Raw genomic sequence first — 20,804 nt, 5'->3', positions numbered from 1 at the left:
TTTCAAAATTCTCATCCTTATTTTTAAATCCCTCCATGGCCCCTCCCTATCTCTGTAATCTCCTCCAGCCCCACAACTCCCGAGATGTCTGCACTCATTCTAATTCTGCCCTCCTGTGCATCCCTGATTATAATTGCTCAACCATCGGTGGCCATGCCTTCTGTTGCCTGAGCCCCAAGCTCTGGAACTCCCTCCCTAAATCTCTCCGCCTCTCTACCTCTCTTTCCTCCTTCAAGACGCTCCTTAAAACCTACCTCTTTGACCAAGCTTTTGGTCACCTGCGCTAATTTCTCCTTATGCGGCTCGGTGTAAATTTTTTACATCTCAAAATACCCTTGAGACCACGCCTTGGGCCGTTTCATTACGTTAAAGGCGCTATATATATAAATATGCATCACTACAAGTTGTTGTTGTTGTTGTATCTAACCCATGCTGTACCTGGCCTGGGAGTGTTTGGTGGGACAGTGTAGAGGGAGCTTAGCTCTGTATCTAACCTGTGCTGTACCTGCCCTGGGAGTGTGTGATAGGACAGTGTAGAGGGAGTTTTACTCTGTATCTAACCCATGCTATACCTGCCCTGGGAGTGTTTAATGGGACAGTGTAGAGGGAGCTTTACTCTGTATCTAACCCATGCTGTACCTGCCCTGGGAGTGTTAGATAGGGCAGTGTAGAGGGAGCTTTACTCTGTATCTAACCCGTGCTATACCTTCCCTGGGAGTGTTTGATGGCTCAGTGTAGAGGGAGCTTTACTCTGTATCTAACCCCGTGCTGTATCTGCCCTGGGAGTGTTTGATGGGACAGTGTAGAGGGAGCTTTACTCTGTATCTAACACATGCTGTGTCTGAGCTGTGAGTGCTTCCTGCTGATACTGGGTGTGAGAGTCCCAGCAGTAACATCTCACCTTCACTGGCATAAAATTCTAACAAAAACAATCAGTCTGAAAAGGTACTGAAGAGATGTTGTCTCACCAGTGAGATGACTGCCCTGCTTCTGAGCTCTTCATCGTTGCCTGCCAGTTGTCTATTAAACAGAAATGGAACATATCATTGTGCTGGAAAGGAATGGACGGTTGCTGGCTGTTTTTGGTAAGGTGTTACGGGATGTGAGATCCAGTAATTCTCATCATCCAAAACCGCACTGCAAAAAAACCTTGTTTTTGTTATCATTCTAGGGACGTGAGTGACACTTGCGGGCCAGCATTTACGACCTAAATTGGAGAGTTGTTATATTGAGGGATAGGCTGTGATGGGAGAGTTCAGGTACTGGGGGGATGGGCTGTGATGGGAGAGTTAGGGTACTGGGGGGATGGGCTGTGATGGGAGAGTTAGGGTACGGGGGGATGGGCTGTGATGGGAGAGTTAGGGTACTGGGGGATGGGCTGTGATGGGAGAGTTAGGGTACTGGGGGGATGGGCGTGATTGGAGAGTTAGGGTACTGGGGGGATGGGCTGTGATTGGAGAGTTAGGGTACTGGGGGGATGGGCTGTGATTGGAGAGTTAGGGTACTGGGGGGATGGGCTGTGATGGGAGAGTTAGGGTACTGGGGGGATGGGCTGTGATTGGAGAGTTAGGGTACTGGGGGGATGGGCTGTGATTGGAGAGTTAGGGTACTGGGGGGATGGGCTGTGATTGGAGAGTTAGGGTACTTGAGGGATGTTACCTCTAGACTCGACTATTCCAACGCACTCCTGGCTGGCATCCTACATTCTATCCTACGAAAACTAGAGGTGATCCAAAACCCGGCTGCCCGTGTCCTAACTCGCACCAAGTCCCACTCACCCATCACCCCCTGTGCTCGCTGACCTACATTGGCTCCCAGTTAAGCAACACCTCGATTTTAAAATTCCCATCCTTATTTTAAAATCCCCCCATGGCCTCGTCCCTCTCTATCTCGGTAATCTCCTCCAGCCTCACAATTCCCCGAGATGTCTGCACGCCTCTAATTCTGCCCTCTTGAGCATCCCTGATTATAATCGCTCAACCATCGGTGGCCATGCCTTCTGTTGCCTGGGCCCCAAGCTCTGGAACTCCCTGCCTCAGCCTCTCCACCTCTCTACCTCTCTTTCCTTTTTCAAGACCCTCCTTAAAACCTACTTCTTTGACCAAGCTTTTGGTCACCTGTGCTCATTTCTACTTATGCAGCTCTGTATCAAATTTTTAGCTCATAATACTCCTGTGAAGTGCTTTGGGATGTTTCGCTACATTAAAGGCACTATGTAAATACAAGTTGTTGTTGTAGTACTGGGGGGATGGATTATGATTGAAGAATTAGGGTATAGAGGGATGAGCTGTGATGGGAGAGTTGGGGTACTGAGGGGGTTGGGATTGGTCAAAAGATCTTTCGTCATCCTCTTATTATCTGGACAATGTGGACCATTTCCCAAACCTCGGGAGCCTCCTATCAACAAGAGCAGACATGGACGACGAGATCCAACACTGCCTCCAGTGCGTCAGTGCAGCCTTCGAACGTCTGAGGAAAAGAGTGTTTGAAGACCAGGCCCTCAAAACTGCCACCAAACTCATGGTCTACAGGGCTGTAGTAATACCCGCCCTCCTGTATGGCTCAGAGACATGGACCATGTACAGTAGACACCTCAAGTCGCTGGAGAAATACCACCAACGATGTCTCCGCAAGATCCTACAAATCTCCTGGGAGGACAGGCGCACCAACATCAGCGTCCTCGTCCAGGCCAACATCCCCAACATTGAAGCACTGACCACACTCGATCTGCTCCGCTGGGCAGGCCACATAATTCGCATGCCAGACACGAGACTCCCAAAGCAGGCGCTCTACGCGGATCTCCTTCACGGCAAATGAGCCAAAGGTGGGCAGCGGAAACGTTACAAGGACACCCTCAAAGCCTCCCTGATAGAGTGCAACATCCCCACCGACACCTGGGAGTCCCTGGCCAAAGTCGGCCCTAAGTGGAGGAAGTGCATCCGGGAGGGCGCTGAGCACCTCGAGTCTCATCGCCAAGAGCATGCAGAAACCAAGCGCAGGCAGCGCAAAGAGCGTGCGGCAAACCTGTCCCACCCACCCCTTCCCTCAACCACTGTCTGTCCCACCTGTGACAGGGACTGTGGTTCTCGTATTGGACTGTTCAGCCACCTAAGAACTCACTTCAGGAGTGGAAGCAAGTCTTCCTCGATTCCGAGGGACTGCCTATGATGATGATGATGATTATCTGCTTAATGCTGCCTATATGGCTAAGCTATTGCAGCAGAGGGTGATATATGAGGAGATGTGATGGCAGACCAGGACATTGCGCTCCATGTCCCACAGAGACGAGAATCTCTGTTTTTTCACTCCTCACACTGAAAGATCTGTAGGAACGGTCGGAAAGGGTTCTTTGATGATCCGGCCGACTCACTTGTTCATAAACGCAGAGAACCATAGAATAGTTACAGCACAGGAGGCCATTGGGCCCATCGAGCCCCTACCAGCTCTCTGCAAGAGCACTTCAGCTAGTTCCACTCCCCGCCGTTTCCCCGTAGCCAGGCAAATTCTTTTCCTTCAGGTACTTATCTAATTCCTTTATGAAAATCACAATTGAGTCTGTCTCCACCTTTCCAGCAGTGAATTCCAGATCCTAACTGTTATGGATGAATAAAGAGTCTGACTGGACACTGTGAGCTCAAAGTAAAATATGACCTTAGTCTTTTATTGCAGGTCTCCAGAGTGCCTCTCCAGCCTGTGAGGCCTCCTTAAGTCCCTGTGCTCCCAAGGGTTTGTGGGATCCCTTGGGACTCCAGGAGATGAGCCCGCTGGTGGCTACAAAAGGTATATACAGGTTTACATATATAACAACACTCCCCCCCACACCCCCCCCCCCCCCAAGGTCAACAGTGTAACTATTTACAAGGTGAGTCGATCTGGGGCCTTTCTTTCCCTGGTTGATTGTCTCGGTGCAAATGCTGGTTTTGGTGAATCCTTTGTTGGGCCCTCGCTGGGCTGCTATGCAGCTGGTCTTGCTGGGCTACCTGGTGTGGTGTGTCCTGCTGGGCTGCTGTGGATGATGGGCTCTGCTTCGTGGCCAACCGTGGTGTCGGTTGCCACTGGTGTGTATGTTGGGGAGGTCAAAGAAGGTAGGGTCCAAGGTGTGTTGCTCAGGATAGTCCGTGAATCTGAGTTTGATTTGCTCCAAGTGTTTCCGGTGAATGAGTCCATTTGAAAGTTTGACCCGAAACACCCTGCTCCCCTCTTTGGCCACGACAGTGCCGGGAAGCCACTTGGGACCTTGTCCATAGTTCAACACAAATACAGGATCATTGATTTCAATTTTACGTGACACATTTGCGCTATCATGATATGTACTTTGTTGAAGCCACCTGCTCTCTACTTGTTCATGTAGATCACGGTGAACGAACGAGAGCCCTGTCTTAAGTTCCCTTTTCATGAGCAGTTCAGCAGGTGGGACCCCAGTGAGTGAGTGGGGTCTCGTGCTGTAGCTAAGCAGGACTCGGGATAGGCGAGTCTGCAGTGAGCCTTCAGTTACCCTCTTCAAGCCCTGCTTGATAGTTTGCACTGCTCTCTCTGCCTGACCATTGGATTCTGGTTTGAACTAGGCAGATCTAACATGCTTGATCCCATTACGGGTCATGAACTCTTTGAACTCGGCACTGGTGAAACATGGCCCGTTGTCGCTCACAAGGACATCAGGCAGTACGTGCATGGCAAACATGGCCCGCAGGCTTTCAGTGGTGGCAGCGGACGTGCTTGCCGACATGATCTCACATTCAATCCATTTGGAGTATGCATCTAAAACCACAAGGAACATTTTACCCCAAAACGGGCCTGCATAGTCGACATGGACCCTGGACCACGGTTTGGAGGGCCAAGACCATAAACTTAGTGGCGCCTCCCTGGGTGCATTGCTTAACTGCGAGCATGTGTTACATTTGTGCACGCAGGACTCTAAGTCCGCATCGATACCGGGCCACCACACGTGGCTATCACTTTCATCATTACGATGCCTGGGTGGGTACTGTGGAGGTCACTGATGAAAGTGTCCCTGCTCTTCTTGGCGACCACTACCCGATTACACCATAGAAGGCAGCTTGTCTGTATAGACAGTTCACCTTTGCGCCGCTGGTACGACTTGACCTCTTCCTGCATTTCCACTGGGACACTGGACCAGCTCCCGTGAAGGACACAATTTTTTACTAGGGACAGTAAAGGGTCCTGGCTCGTCCAGGTTCTAATCTGTCGGGCTGTGATGGGTGATTGCTCACTCTCGAATGCTTCCATAACCATGACTAAATCTGCGGGCCATGCCATTTCCACCACCATGGTGGGCAATGGCAGCCTACTGAGAGCATCAGCACAGTTTTCTGTGCCTGGTCTATGGTGGATGGTGTAGTTGTATGCGGACAATGTGAGCGCCCATCTCTGGATGCGGGTCGATGCATTCGTATTCATCCCCTTGCGGAAAAAATGGATATCAGTGACTTATGGTCAGTTTCCAATTCAAATTTGAGCCCAAACACATATTGATGCATTTTCTTTACCCCATAAACACACGCTAACGCTTCTTTTTCAATCATGCTGTAGGCCCTCTCAGCCTTAGACAGACTCCTGGATGCATAAGCAACCGGTTGTAATTTCCCCAAATCATTACCTTGTTGCAATACACACCCGACGCCGTATGACAACGCATCACATGCTAGTACCAAACGCTTACATGGATCATACAACACAAGCAATTTGTTTGAGCATTAGAATTTTCTTGCTTTTACAAAGGCATTTTCTTGGCTTTTACCCTATACCCATTCGTCTCCTTTATGCAGTAAGGCGTGCAGTGGTTCTAACAGTGTACTGAGACCCGGTAAGAAGTTACCAAAGTAGTTCAGGAGTCCTAGAAACGACCGCAGCTCCGTCACGTTCTGTGGTCTCGGTGCGTTCTCGATTGCCTCCGTCTTCGAATCGGTGGGCCTGATGCCGTCTGCCACGATTCTCCTCCCCAGGAACTCCACTTCAGGCGCCAGGAAAACGCACTTCGAGCGTTTTATTTTGAGCCCCACGCGGTTGAGTCGACTAAGAACCTCCTCCAGGTTCTGCAGATGCTCGACTGTGTCCCGACCTGTGACCAAGATGTCGTCCTGGAAGACCACCATGCGCGGGTCTGACTTCAGTAATCTTTCCATGTTTCTCTGGAATATCGCCGCGGCTGATCGAATCGCAAACGGGCATCAGTTGGAAATGAGACCTTTGTGCGTGTTGATGCAGGTGAGGCCCTTCGATGATTCCTCCAGCTCCTGCGTCATGCAGGCCGAGGTAAAATCCAGCTTCGTGAACGTAGTTCCTCCCGCCAGAGTTGCAAAAAGGTCGTCAGCCTTTGATAGTGGGTATTGATCCTTCAGGGAGAAACGATTGATCGTTACTTTGTAATCACCACGGATTCTGACGGTGCCGTCTCCCTTGAGGACTGGAACAATCGGACTGGCCCACTCGTTTAATTCGATCGGCGAAATGATGCCCTCTCGTTGCAGCCGGTCCGGCTCGATCTCCACCCTCTCTCTCATCATGTACGGTACTGCTCTCGCCTTGTGATGGATGGGTCTCGCCCCCGGAATTAGGTGGAGATGCACTTTTGCTCCTTGAAACTTTCCGATGCCCGGTTCGAACAGCAAAGGGAACTTGTTTAAGACCTGGGCACACGAAGTGTCGTCAGCGGATGAGAGCGCTCGGACGTTGTCACAGGTCCAGCGTATCTTTCCCAGCCAGCTCCTGCCGAGCAGCGTGGGACCATCGCCCGGTACCACCCAGAGTGGTAGCTTGTGCACCGCTCCATCGTAGGAGACCTTTACAGTAGCACTGCCGGTAACGGGAATCAGTTCCTTTGTGTAAGTTCTCAGTTTCGTGCGAAATGGAGTAAAGTCTGGCCTTGAGGCCTTGCTGCACCACAATTTATCGAAAGTCCATTTGCTCATAATGGACTGGCTCACACCTGTGTCCAGCTCCATTGATACCGGGAGTCCATTTAATTTAACCTTCAGCATTATCGGGGGACACTTTGTGGTAAATGTGTGCACCCCATATACCTCTGCCTCCTCGGTCTGAGGCTCTGGTTAGAAACATAGAAAAATAGGTGCAGGAGTAGGCCATTCGACCCTTCGAGCCTGCACCACCATTCAATAAGATCATGGCTGATCATTCTTTCAGTACCCCTTTCCTGCTTTCTCTCCATACTCCTTGATCCCCTTAACTGTAAGAGCCATATCTAACTCCCTCTTTTATATATCCAGTGAATTGGCATCAACAACTCTCTATGGCAGGAAATTCCACAGGTTAACAACTCTCTGAGTGAAGAAGTTTCTCCTCATCTCAGTCCTAAATGGCCTACCCCTTATCCTAAGACTAGGTCCCCTGGTTCTGGACTTCCCCAACATCGGGAACATTCTTCCCGCATCTAATCTGTCCAGTCCCGTCATAATCTTATATGTTTCTGTGAGATCCCCTCTCATCCTTCTAAACTCCAGTGAATAAAGGCCAAGTTGATCCAGTCTCTCCTCATATGACAGCCCAGCCATCCCTGGAATCAGTCTGGTGAACCTTCGCTGCACTCCCTCAATAGCAAGAACGTCTTTCCTCAGACTAGGAGGAAGTTCATCGTGATCCCCCGTGGATTTGTCCTCCTCTGCAACATGGTAGTTTGCAGGGTTAACAGGGTTTGCAGCTCGCCTGCACATACGTTGGAGGTGTCCCATTATTCCACAGCCATTGCAAATGTACCCTTTGAAGCGGCATGAATGGAAACGATGATCACCCCCGCAGCGTCAGCAAGGTGTTAATGGTCTTGCGTTCATCACACTTGATGGTGGACTCTGAGACATCTGCGGACGTGCAGCTGCAGGCATGTGGGACCTGCTCTGTACATTGTGATTTGAAAACAACATCACTTTGTTCACAGTACTTGTAGCAGCACTTGTGTGCTGAGATATTTGCTTAGTATTGTCACTGGTGGCAATGAACGCCTGGGCTATCGCTATGGCTTTACTCAAGGTTGGGGTCTCTGCAGTCAAAAGTTTGCGAAGTATCACTTCTTGGCCAATGCCAAGTACGAAGAAGTCTCTGAGCATGTGCTCCAAATGTCCTTCAAATTCGCAATGTCCTGCAAGGCGTCTTAGTTCGGCGACATAACTCGCCACTTCCTGGCCTTCAGATCTTTTGTAGGTGTAGAACCGGTACCTTGCCATTAGAACGCTTTCCTTTGAGTTCAGATGCTCCCAGACCAGTGTGCACAAATCATCGTATGATTTCTCTGTGGGTTTTGCTGGAGCAAGCAGATTTTTCATAAGGCCATACGTTGGTGCCCCACAGGCGGTGAGGAGAATCGCCCTTCGTTTGGCAGCGTTCGCTTCTCCTTCCAGCTCGTTGGCCACGACGTATTAGTCCAGTCGTTACACGAAGGTTTCCCAATCATCTCCCTCCGAGAATTTCTTCAGGATGCCCACTGTTCTCTGCATCGTTGGGTTCGTTACCTGTATTGTATCTCGTCGCCAGTTGTTATGTATGAATAAAGAGTCTGACTGGATACTGTGTGGCCTTAGTCTTTTATTGCAGGTCTCCAGAGTGCCTCTCCAGCCTGTGAGGCCTCCTTAAGTACCTGTGCTCCCAAGGGATTGTGGGATCCCTTGGGACTCCAGGGGATGAGCCCTCTGGTGGCTACTCAAGGTATATAAAGGTTTACATATATAATACTAACCACTTGCTGTGTGATAAATGTTTCACCTCATGTCGCCTTTGGTTCTTTTGCCAATCACCTTAAATCTGTGTCCTCTGGTTCTCGATCTTTGCGCCAATAGGAACAGTTTCTCTCTATCTACTCTCTCCAGACCCCTCATGATTTTGAACACCTCGATCAAATCTCCTCTCAATCCTCTCTGCTCCAAGGAGAACAACCTCAGCTTCCCCAGTCTATCCACATAACTGAAGTCCCTCATCCCTGGAACCATTCTCATAAATCTTTTCTGCACCCTCTCTAAGGCCTTCACATCCTTCCTAAAGTTCGGTGCCCAGAATTGGACACAATACTCCAGTTCAGGCAGAACCAGTGTTTTACACAGGTTCATCATAATTTCCTTGTTTTTGTGCTCTATGCCTCTATTTATGAAGCCCAGGATCCCGTAAGCTTTTTTTAACTGCTTTTGCAACCTGCCCTGCCACCTTCAATGATTTGTGCACATATACCTCCAGGTCTCTCTGTTCACGCACCCCTTTAGAATTGTACCCTTTAGTTTATATTGCCTCTCCTCGTTCTTCCTACCAAAATGTATCACTTTGTACTTTTCTGCGTTAAATTTAATCTGCCACGTGTCTGCCCATTCCACCAGCCTGTCTATGTCTTGTTGGAGTCTATCCCTCTCCTCCTCACTGTCACTATTGTGACAGCAAGCTATTCTGAGGGTTACGTTGCAGGGATGACTTGACAGTCAGAGACCCAGAAAATATCCTACTAAGGTGCATCTTGGCATTAACTTGTATTTATATATTAACTTGCGTTTATATCTTTAACGTAGTAAAATGTCCCAAGGTGCTTCACAGGAGCATTATCAAACACAAATTGACAAGAGCTACATAAGGAGATATTGACAGGTGACCAAAAGCTTGGTCAAAAAGGTAAGTTTTGAGGAGCGGCTTAAAGGAGGAGAGCCAGTTCGAGAAATGTAGATGTTTCAGGAGGGAATTCCAGAACTTAGTGTCTAGGCAGCGGGGGATGCACAAGGGGCCAAAATTGGAGGAGGTTACAGAGAAAGGGAGGGGTGTAGGGGCTGGATGAGGTTACAGAGATAGGGAGGGGTGTAGGGGCTGGAGGTTACAGAGATAGGGAGGGTGTAGGGGCTGGAGGAGGTTACAGAGATAGGGATGGGTGTAGGGCTGTATGAGGTTACAGAGATAGGGAGAGGTGTAGGAGCTGGAGGAGGTTACAGAGATAGGGAGGGGTGTAGGGGCTGTAGGTTACAGAGATAGGGAGGGTGTAGGGGCTGGATGAGGTTACAGAAATAGGGAGGGGTGTAGGGCTGGAGGAGGTTACAGAGATAGGGCGGAGTGTAGGGGCTGGAGGAGGTTACAGAGATAGGGAGGAGTGTAGGGCTGGAGGTTACAGAGATAGAGAGGGGTGTAGGGCCTGGAGGAGGTCACAGAGATAGGGAGGGTATATATATTTTTCTGGTTTTTTAAAAAGTTTTTATAATTATGGTTTAAAATAAACTTACCGTGGTGGGGAGGGCTTTTAACAATCAAATGTGTTTTTAAAATGTTATTTTACAATGTTTTTGTGTGTTTTAAAACTCTTACAGCTGTAACAGTTGGCTATGCATCTGCTTTTGTCAGGTGCAAGAGTTTTCAGGATATTTCCTGGGCAGAATATGGGTAAATCCTGCAATCCTGCCCTTGCAAGTGTCCTCGCTCCAGAGATGCGGATCTCTGTCGAGCTCCAGCTCCAGCATGCGCATTGTGTGCTGAAAACCAGCTTTTCCGATGTCTTCCCGGGTCCGTACATACTCTGTACACACTCCGTACACACCCCATGCACACCCCGTGCACACCCCGTACACACCCCGTGCACACCCCGTGCAAACTCCGTACACACTCCGTACATACTCCGTACACACCCCGTACGTACTCCGTACACACGCACCCCGTACACACGCCATACATACTCCATACACACCCCGTACATACCCCGTACACACTCCGTACGGACCTGGGGAGGCTGGGTTCCCAGCCCCATTGTGGCCCACGCCACAACTCGGGAAAATAGGAAACCAAGTTATCAAGAAAAAAAGAAAGGAAAGACTTGAATTTATATAGCGCCTTTCATGACCTCAGGTTGTCCCAAAGCACTTTACAGTCAATGAAGTTCTTTTGAGTGTAATCACTGTTGTAAGTTAGGAAACACGACAGCCAATTTGCGCACAGCAAACTCCCACAACAGCAGTGGAATTCTAACCGGTGTCCTGACCAATATTTATCCCTCAACCAAAATCATCAAAACAGATGATCTGGTCATTATCACATTGCTCTTTGTGGAACCTTGCTGTGTGCAAACTGGCTGCTGCATTTCCATACATTGCAACAGTGACCACACGTCAGAAGGATTTAATTGGCTGTGACGCGCTTTGGAAGGACCTGAGATCGTGAAAGGCGCTATAGAAATGCAAGTCTTTCTTTCACCTGTTATTACACAGCTGGAATGATTGGTTCCAGTTCCCAGTACGGGAGTGATGGGGGCATTGGGGGGCCTGTCCAATGACTGGATTCAGGTACAGTCTGGGCACATCCCAACTGTGTCTGACAGGAGGAACCCGCATCTGTAGCGCACTGTGTCACATTCCTCACATTTTCCCAAAGTGCTTCACAACCAGCTCATTACTTCTGAGGTGTTAATACTTTGGTTATGCAGGCAATAATGCCAGCCAACTACGCACAGCAAGATCCCACTCACAATAAATCAGGAGCGGGAGGTCCAGGCCCAGATAAACGGGCACAACAGTTCGGGAGCAGCCACAGGAGCGGGAGCGTGAGCGGGAGGAGCCGCTGGTGCAGGGACAAAAAGTTAAAAAAAAATCAAAATAAGTGTGATGTCACAGCCAAACGTTAAGTGATTGGTTGGTGGATTGGTGAGTATTTTTCTTTTTCTTTTCAGTAGGAAACCTTTGGCATTGTTGTAAGTAGGATCTGCCTGTAAATATATGTGATCTTTATTATCTAAGGAGAGCCAGTTAATTAAATCGGCTGTTTGCTGAGTAGCGGCTGGGTGTGTTGTGCTAAGGTTTAGAGTTTAGTTCTACTCGATAGTTGCGAGTGTAACTGGAGGGATGACAGGGCAGCTCAGTCCTGTGGATTGCACATCTTGTGGCATGTGGGAAGTCCCTGGTGCTTCACACAGCCTGGACAACCACATGTGCAGGTGTGTCTCCGGCTACACCAACTCGAGCTCCGTGTTTTGGAGCTTGAGCGGCAACTGGGGCCACTGCGGTGCATCTGCGAGACTGAGAGCTACGTGGATGACACGTTTCTAGAGGTGGTCACCCCACAGCTTAAGGGTGTGCAGGCAGAGAGGGAATGGGTGACCAGCAAACAGAAGAGGAGGACTAGGCAGGTAGTGCAGGAGTCCCCTGAGTCCATCTCGCTCTCCAACCGGTATTCTCTTCTGAGTACTGGTGATGGTGGCCCTGGGGAGTGCAGTCAGAGCCAAGTCCATGACACCACGGGTGGCTCAGCTGCACGGGGGGGGGAGGAAGAAGAATGGAAGAGCTATAGTGGTAGGGGATTCGATAGTCAGGGGAACAGACAGGCGTTTCTGCGGCTGCAAACGTGACTCCAGGATGGTATGTTGCCTCCCTGGTGCCAGGGTCAAGGATGTCACTGAGCAGTTGCAGGGCATTCTGGGGGGAGAGGGTGAACAGCCAGAGGTCGTGGTCCACATCGGTACCAATGACATCGGTAGGAAGAGGGATGAGGTCCTGCAGGCAGAGTTTAGGGAGCAAGGAGAGAGATTAAAAAGCAGGATCTCAAAGGTACTAATCTCTGGATTACTCCCGGTGCCACGTGCTAGTGAGTACAGAAATAGGAGGATAGAGCAGATGAATACGTGGCTGGAGGTCTTTAGTTTCCTGAGGCATTGGGACCGCTTCTGGGGGAGGTGGGACCTGTACAAGCCGGACGGGTTGCACCTCAACAGAGCCGGGACCAATATCCTCATGGGGAGGGGGGGGGGGAGCGGTTGCTAGTGCTGTTGGGGAGGGTTTAAACTAGCTTGGCAGGGGGATGGGAACCTGAAAATAGATTCAGTAGGGAGGGGAGTAAAGCTGGAATTAGAAAGCAAAAATAAAGTAAGTTTGAAGGAGAGAGGAAACAAGCAGGAAAAAAGGGTAAAAAAAACAAACTTAAAGGCACTTTGTCTAAATGCACGTAGCATTTGTTACAAAATAGATGAGTTGACGGCACAAATTGAGACAAATGGTTATGATCTGACAGCCATTACAGAGATGTGGTTGCAAGGTGACCAGAACTGGGAATTAAATATTCAGCAGTACTTGACAATCCGGAAGGACAGACAGAAAGAAAAAGGAGGTGGGGTAGCTCTATTGATAAAGGATGGAATCACTGCAATAGTAATAAACGATATTGGCTCAGATGATAAGGGTATTGAAACAGTTTGGGTAGAGTAATAAGGGGAAAAAGTCACTGGTGGGCATAGTCTATAGGCCCCCTAACAGTAGCAACTCTGATGGTCGGAGCATAAACCAGGAATTAGTGGGGGCTTGTAAAAAGGGAACAGCAATAATTATGGATGATTTTAACCTCCATATTGATTGGACAAATCAAATTGGTCAGGGTAGCCTTAAGGAGGAGTTCATAGAGTGTAGAAGGGACGGGTTCCTTGAGCAGTATGTAACAGAACCAACCAGGGGGCAGACTATCTTAGATCTGGTCCTGTGTAATGAGACAGGATTAATAAACAATCTCCTAGTAAAGGATCCCCTCGGAATGAGTGATCATAGCATGATTGAATTTCAAATTCAGATGAAGGGTGAGAAAATTGGATCTCTAACCAGCGTACTAAGCTTAAATAAAGGAGACTATGAAGGTATGAGGGCAGAGTTGAGTAAAGTGGACTGGGAAAATAGATTAAAGTGTAGGACGGTTGATGAACAGTGGTGTACATTTAAGGAGATATTTCACAACTCTCAAGAAAAATATATTCCAGTGAGGCGGAAAGGGTGTAAGAGAAAAGATAGCCATCCGTGGCAAACTAAAGAAATAAAGGACGGTATCCAATTAAAAACAAGGGCATACAAAGTGGCCAAAACTAGTGGGAGGACAGAAGACTGGGAAACTTTTAAAAGCCAGCAAAGAACGACTAAAAAAATGATTAAGAAAGGGAAGATAGACTATGAAAGTAAACTAGCACAAAATATAAAAACAGATAGCAAGTGTTTCTATAGGTATATAAAAAGGAAAAGAGTGGCTAAAGTAAATGTTGGTCTCTTAGAGGACGAAACCGGGGAATTAGTAATGGGGATCATGGAGATGGCAGAAACTCTGAACAAATATTTTGTATCAGTCTTTCCGGGAGAGGACACTAACAATATTCCAACAGTGGATAGTCAAGAGGCTATAGAGGGGGGAGGAGCTTAACACAATCACAATCACTAAGGAGGTGGTACTCAGTAAGATAATGGGACTAAAGACAGATAAAGCCCCTGGACCTGATGGCTTGCATCCTAGGGTCTGAAGAGAAGTAGCGGCAGGGATAGTGGATGCATTGGTTGTAATTTACCAAAATTCCCTGGATTCTGGGAGGTCCCAGCAGATTGGAAAACTGCAAATATAACGCCCCTATTTAAAAAAGGAGGCAGATAAAAAGCAGGAAACTATAGACCAGTTAGCCTAACATCTGTGGTTGGGAAAATGTTGGAGTCCATTATTAAAGAAGCAGTAGCAGGACATTTGGAAAAGCAAATTCGGTCGGGCAGAGTCAGCATGGATTTATGAAGGGGAAGTCATGTTTGACAAATTTGCTGGAATTCTTTGAGGATGTAATGAACAGGGTAGACAAAGGGGAACCAGTGGATGTGGTGTATTTGAACTTCCAGAAGGCATTTGACAAGGAGCCACATAAAAAGTTACTACACAAGATAAAAGTTCACGGGGTTGGGGGTAATATATTAGCATGGATAGAGGATTGGGTAACTAACAGAAAACAGAGAGTCGGGATAAATGGTTCATTCTCTGGTTGGCAATCAGTAACTAGTGGGGTGCCGCAGGGATCAGTGCTGGGACACCAACTATTTACAATCTATATTAATGACTTGGAAGAAGGGACCGAGTGTAACGTAGCCAAGTTTGCTGACGATACAAAGATGGGAGGAAAAGCAATGTGTGAGGAGGACACACACAATCTACAAAAGAACATAGACAGGCTAAGTGAATTGGCAAAAATTTGGCAGATGGAGTATAATGTTGGAAAGTGTGAGGTCATGCACTTTGGCAGAAAAAATCAAAGAGCAAGTTATTATTTAAATGGAGAAAGATAGCAAAGTGCCGCAGTACAGCAGGACCTGGGGGTACTTGTGCATGAAACACAAAAGGATAGTATACAGGTACAGCAAGTGATCAAGAAGGCCAATAGAATCTTGGCCCTTATTGCAAAGGGGATGGGGTATAAAAGCAAGGAAGTCTTGCTACAGCTATATAAGATATTGGAGAGGCCACACCTGGAATACTGCGTGCAGTTTTGGTTTCCATATTTACGAAAGGATATACTTGCTTTGGAGGCAGTTCAGAGAAGGTTCACTAGGTTGATTCTGGGGATGAGCGGCTTGACTTATGAGGAAAGGTTGAGAAGGTTGGGCCTCTACTTATTGGAATTCAGAAGAATGAGGTGATCTTATCGAAACGTATAAGATTATGAGGGGGCTTGACAAGGTGGATGCAAAGAGGATTTTTCTACTGATGGGGGAGACTAGAACTAGGGGGCATAATCTTAGAATAAGGGGCCATCCATTTAAAACTGAGATGAGGAGAAATTTCTTCTCTCTGAGGGTTATAAATCTGTGGAATTCACTGCCTCAGAGAGCTGTGGAAGCTGGGACATTGAATAAATTTAAGACAGAAATAAACAGTTTCTTAAACAATAAGGGGATAAGGGATTATGGGGAGCGGGCAGGGAAGCGGAGCTGAGTCCATGATCAGATCAGCCATGATGTTATTGAATGGCGGAGCAGGCTCGAGGGGCCGTAAGGCCTACTCCTGTTCCTATTCCCAAGTTCTTATGTTCTTAAATGCTCAGTGGATCTGTTTCCTTTGGTGGTGTTGGCTGAGGGACAATTGTCCGACAAGATATGTGAAGAACTCTCCTGCTGCTCTTCGAATAGTGCCGTGGGATCCTTTATATCCACCGGAACAGGCAGACTCTGGGATGGGCATGGCACATTCAGCCAATCATTATCGCAGCGGGTTCTGGTGAAAGGTGATGCACTTGCCGACGTCGGACGGGATCAGGTTTGCGCTTGGTGGTGATGCCACAGTTAAATTGCTAGCTGACCTTTAGCATCCAGGCTCGCACTTGAAAAATAGCCACTTACACAAGGCAGGAATCAGCAGCTGAGGAGGGGAGGGGACAGGAGGCAGGGATATCTGGTGCCCTGGGTGGTAGGGAGGTAAAATTGAGGGTCATTTTCACCCTCTGGCAGAGCACGCAGACTGTAGATGGGATGGGAGTCAGGCGGGTTCCACAACAGGCGGGCGATCTGCTCCGTCACGTTACAGCCGGGGGAGTAACCGAGATTGGTTTGACTGTGCTGAGCCTGTTAGGGACTCACTTTTCAACATCCTCCCACATGGCCGTCTTCATATTCAGCAAATTCACAACCAGGGCAGCCCGACGACACACAGCCTGAAATACAGCAAGGAAAGGGTTAACTTGTACATCATCATCAGAGAAAGCAGTCCCGCCATCGGCCTTGAGATAACTGGTGTTGTCCAATCGAACTCTCTGCCTGGTCACAGGTGTGACTACAGTGACACCGTTTTAGCCACAGGCACTAATTACAGGCGAAAATTCCTTACACACACTCTCACAGTACAGGTAAACATTTACATCTGCAGCCTCCAACGTGAGTCCCGCACGGGGTGTTGCTCCCTGATGCCAGGGTTTAGGATGTCACCGAATGGCTGCAGAACATCCTGTGGTTGGGGAGGGGAGTAGTGGGTGTGGCGAAGGATAAACAGCCAGAAGCCATGGTCCATTTGGGAACCAATGGTATAAGGAAAAAGGTTGAGGTCCTGCAGTCAGAATTTCAGCAGCTCGGGAGGAAGTTAAAGAACTGGACATCAAAGGTTGTACAGTACCCTGTAATCTCCGGATTACTCCCAGTGCCACTCGCCAGTGAGTGTCAGAATAGGAGGATAGAGCAGATGAATGCGTGGCTGGCGAGATGGTGCGGGAGGGAGGGCTTTAGATTCCTGAGGCAATGGGGCCGGTTTTGGGGAAGGAGGGGCCTGTTCAAGATGGAGATGTTGCATTTCAACAGGGCTGGGACTAATGTCCTCACCGGGAGGTTAACGAGTGCTCTGGGGGGAGGGTTTAAATTAATTTGGCAGGGGGAATGCGCACCAGGATGAAACATTAGAGAGGGGAAACAAGGTGCACAGAGCGGGGGAGAGGCAAATAGCACTAGGGTAAAGAATAGTTGAAAAATAGGAGTGATCAGACAAGGGGCAAGTGCAAGGCAGCCTAAGATGGGTTTGGAGTCCAAGGGGCTGGAACTCAGGGTCCGGATAAGGCCCGTTACCATTGGTTTGGGAATCCAATGGCTGCCGTGAGCTAAATTAATCGGGGAGTTTTCTGGCGGTCCCCACTTTTGCTCCGGCTGTGAGTGCGTCATCAGTAAGCGCACCGCCGGGACCCCACACCTCCGTCCATATTCAGGCTGAAAAATCTTATCCCCGCCGAGCGGTGACCCCGACAGCTTTCTCTGTCGGTGCACCTTGTATTCTGTCTGCGAGCCCTGGCGGTGTGGCAGGCATTGAAGCCGAGAGCCCACTGCCTCCACCGGCATTTTATTTTTTTTGACAGCTGACTTCCATGTTGGTCGGACTATTGTGCCCCCGGGTTCGGCTGGGCCACCAACAGGCAGCCTGGCACACACCACCCCCTTCTCGGGTACCAGGCAGCTGGCCCGGCCGAAATCCTCCCTGGTGGCCCAGTGTCCGATCCTAAATAATCGCTGATTCGCTCCCCTTTAACAGAGGGAAGATACGCGGTAACACAGACGTGCAATGTCGTCACTGCCGCTCCGCCAGAATCTATGCCGCCTCCACCCCCGCCCCTCACCAGCACTTACCGCCGCACTCCCGCCCCGTTATCACCAACTTCCTAGCCGCTTTAAAAAAAACGACAAAGAGCTGAATATCGATCAAGAGTCGACCTCTTCCGAGATGGTGGTAAAAACACTTAAAAAACGGTAAGTGCGGCAGCTTTGTGGCGGGCCTGAATTTCGGCCCCCCAGTGTGTAAATGCCCGGAGCCGGGTAAATAAGGTCGGTGAGCTGCAGGCACGTAGCCACAGGGGATTATGATATAACGGCAATATCAGAGACCTGGCACAAAGAAGGGGAGCATTGGAGGATTAATATTCCTGGCTACAAGGTTTCCGGAAAGATTGGGGAAGATAAAAGGAGGGGTGGCATGGCAATATTGAAGAGACTAGTATAGCACTGGAGAGGGACGGTGTAGTTGCGGGGCCAAGGACACAGTCTAATTATTTAGAATTGAGGAACAATAGAGGAGCTATTACACTGCTGGGTGTATACTATAGGCCCCCAAATACTACAGGCCCCCAAATACTATAGGCCCCCAAATACTACAGGCCCCCAAATACTACAGGCCCCCAAATATTACAGACCCCCAAATATTACAGACCCCCAAATACTACAGGCCCCCAAATCCTACAGGCCCCCAAATATTACAGACCCCCAAATATTACAGACCCCCAAATACTACAGGCCCCCAAATCCTACAGGCCCCCAAATCCTACAGGCCCCCAAATACTATAGGCACTATAGGCCCCTAAATACTATAGGCCCCCAAATACTATAGGCCCCCAAATAGTGCGATGGAGATAGAGGACCAAATTTACAGACAAATTACAGAAAGATTCAAGAACTTTAGAGTATTGATAATGGGGGACTTCAATTATCCTAATATAGACTGGGATAGTAACAGTGGAAAGGGCAAAGAGGGGGAGGAATTCCTGAAATGTGGTACAAGAGAACTAGATGGATCAGTGTGTTTCCAGCCCAATGAGGAAGGGAGCAATGCTGGAGAATGTAGTGAGACAAGTGGAGTATGTTTTAGTGGGGGAGCATTTGGGGAACAGTGATCATAATATCAGGTCTGGTATAGTTATGGAACAGGCCACACAATAGACTTGCCAGCAAAGTTGAAGCCGCTGGAATAAAAGGGACAGTGGCAGCGTGGATACGGAATTGGCTCAGTGACAGGAAACAGAGAGTAGTGGTGAACAGTTGTTTTTCGGACTGGAGGAAGGTATACAGTGGTGTTCCCCAGGGGTCAGTACTGGGACCACTGCTTTTCTTGATTTATATTAATGACTTGGATGTGAGTGTACAGGGCACAATTTCAAAATTTGTGATGACACAAAACTTGGAAGTATGGTGAACAGTGAGGAGGATAGTGATAGACTTCGAGACATAGACATGCTGATTGAATGGGCAGACATGTGGCAGGTGAAATTTAACTCAGAAAAGTGCAAAGTGATACATTTTGGTGGAAAGAATGAGGATAGGCAATATAAACTAACGGGTACAATCCTAAAGGGGGTGCATGAACAGAGAGACCTGGAGGTATATGTGCATAAATTGTTGAAGGTGGCAGGGCAGGTTGAGAAAGCGATTAAAAAGGCTTACAGGATCCTGAGCTTCATAAATAGAGGTATAGAGTACAAAAGCAAGGAAATTATGATGAACCTGTATAAAACACTGGTTCGGCCTGAACTGGAGTATTGTGTCCAATTCTGGGCACTGCACTTTAGGAAGGATGTGAAGGCCTTGGAGAGGGTGCAGAAAAGATTTACGAGAATGGTTCAAGGGATGAGGGACTTCAGTTATGTGGATAGACTGGAGAAGCTGGAGTTGTTCTTCTTAGAGCAGAGAAGGTTGAGAGGAGATTTGATCGAGGTGTTCAAAATCATGAGGGGTCTGGACAGAGAGAAACTGTTCCCATTGGCAAAAGAGTCGAGAACCAGAGGACACAGATTTACGGTGATTGGCAAAAGAACCAAAGGCGACATGAGGAAAAATGTTTTTTACGCAGCGAGTGGTTAGGATCTGGAATGCACGGCCTGAAAGGAGGGTGGTGGAGGCAGATTCAATCGTGGCTTTCAAAAGGAAATTGAATAAATACCTTAAGGAAACAAATGTGCAGGGCTACGGGGAAAGGGCGGGGCAGTGGGACTGGCTGAAGTGATCTTGCAGAGAGCCAGCACATGCTCGATGGGCCGAATGGCCTCCTTCTGTGCTGTACCCATTCCATGATTGTAGGACCAGGAACAATGAAGCATTAAAATACTTACCCAGAGGAAGGCTAATTGAAGTGAGTTGAATGGGATGTGGCCTAGGTGGACTGGGAAGCACAGTAGTAATTGTACAATGGGAAGCCTTCAAAGAGGAGACGGTTCGGGTATACAGTGGACATAGTTCCACGAGGGGGGAGAAAGAACACCCAAAGCTAGAGCTCCCTGCACCACAAAAGGTATAGAGGTTAAAATAATACAGAAAAAGGAGGCTTATGACAAATGTAATCTACATAATACGTAGAGAACCAGGCTGAATCCGGAAAGTACAGAGAACTGAAAAAGGGAGTAAGAGGGGCAACCAGAGAGTTCGAGGATAGATTCACAGCTAGCATAAAGGGAACCCAAAAGTTTTTTATAAACACATAAGTAGTAAAAGGGTCGTCAAAGGACAGGTGGGGCAGATTAGGGATTCAAAAGAAGAACTTCTTGTGGAGGCAGAGAGAATGGCTGAGATAGTAAATGAGTAATTTGCATGTGTCTTCACCAGAGAAGAGGATGCTGCCAATGTCACAGTAAATGAGGAGGCGGTAGCGATATTGGATAGGATAACAATAGATCAAGAGATAGATCAATAGGTTGGCAGTACTCAAAGTCACGCTGTGTGGATGGGGTGCATCCTCGGTTGCTGTGGGAAGCGAGAGTTGAAATTGCAGAGGCTCTGGTCACAATCTTCCAATCCTGCTTGGCTGGAGGGTTG

At 48.4% G+C, this 20,804-nt stretch overlaps 1 protein-coding gene across 1 annotated transcript in view; it reads right to left on the bottom strand.

Moving 5' to 3' along the window:
* The window catches only part of LOC139226189 (protein HEATR9-like), a 120,909-nt gene that overhangs the window by 20,736 nt on the left and 79,369 nt on the right, over positions 1-20,804 (bottom strand). The window contains exons 11-12 of the mRNA XM_070856821.1: positions 16,332-16,405; positions 969-1,020 (exon numbers count right to left, since the gene is read on the bottom strand). Of these exons, the coding sequence (XP_070712922.1) occupies positions 969-1,020; positions 16,332-16,405 (126 nt within the window). The remainder of the gene's footprint in view (positions 1-968; positions 1,021-16,331; positions 16,406-20,804) is intronic.

This window comes from Pristiophorus japonicus, chromosome 16 (assembly GCF_044704955.1).
Source record: "Pristiophorus japonicus isolate sPriJap1 chromosome 16, sPriJap1.hap1, whole genome shotgun sequence".
NCBI lineage: Eukaryota > Metazoa > Chordata > Chondrichthyes > Pristiophoridae > Pristiophorus > Pristiophorus japonicus.
Note: the sequence above shows the minus strand (reverse complement) of the source record. Positions and strands in the feature narration are given on the sequence as shown.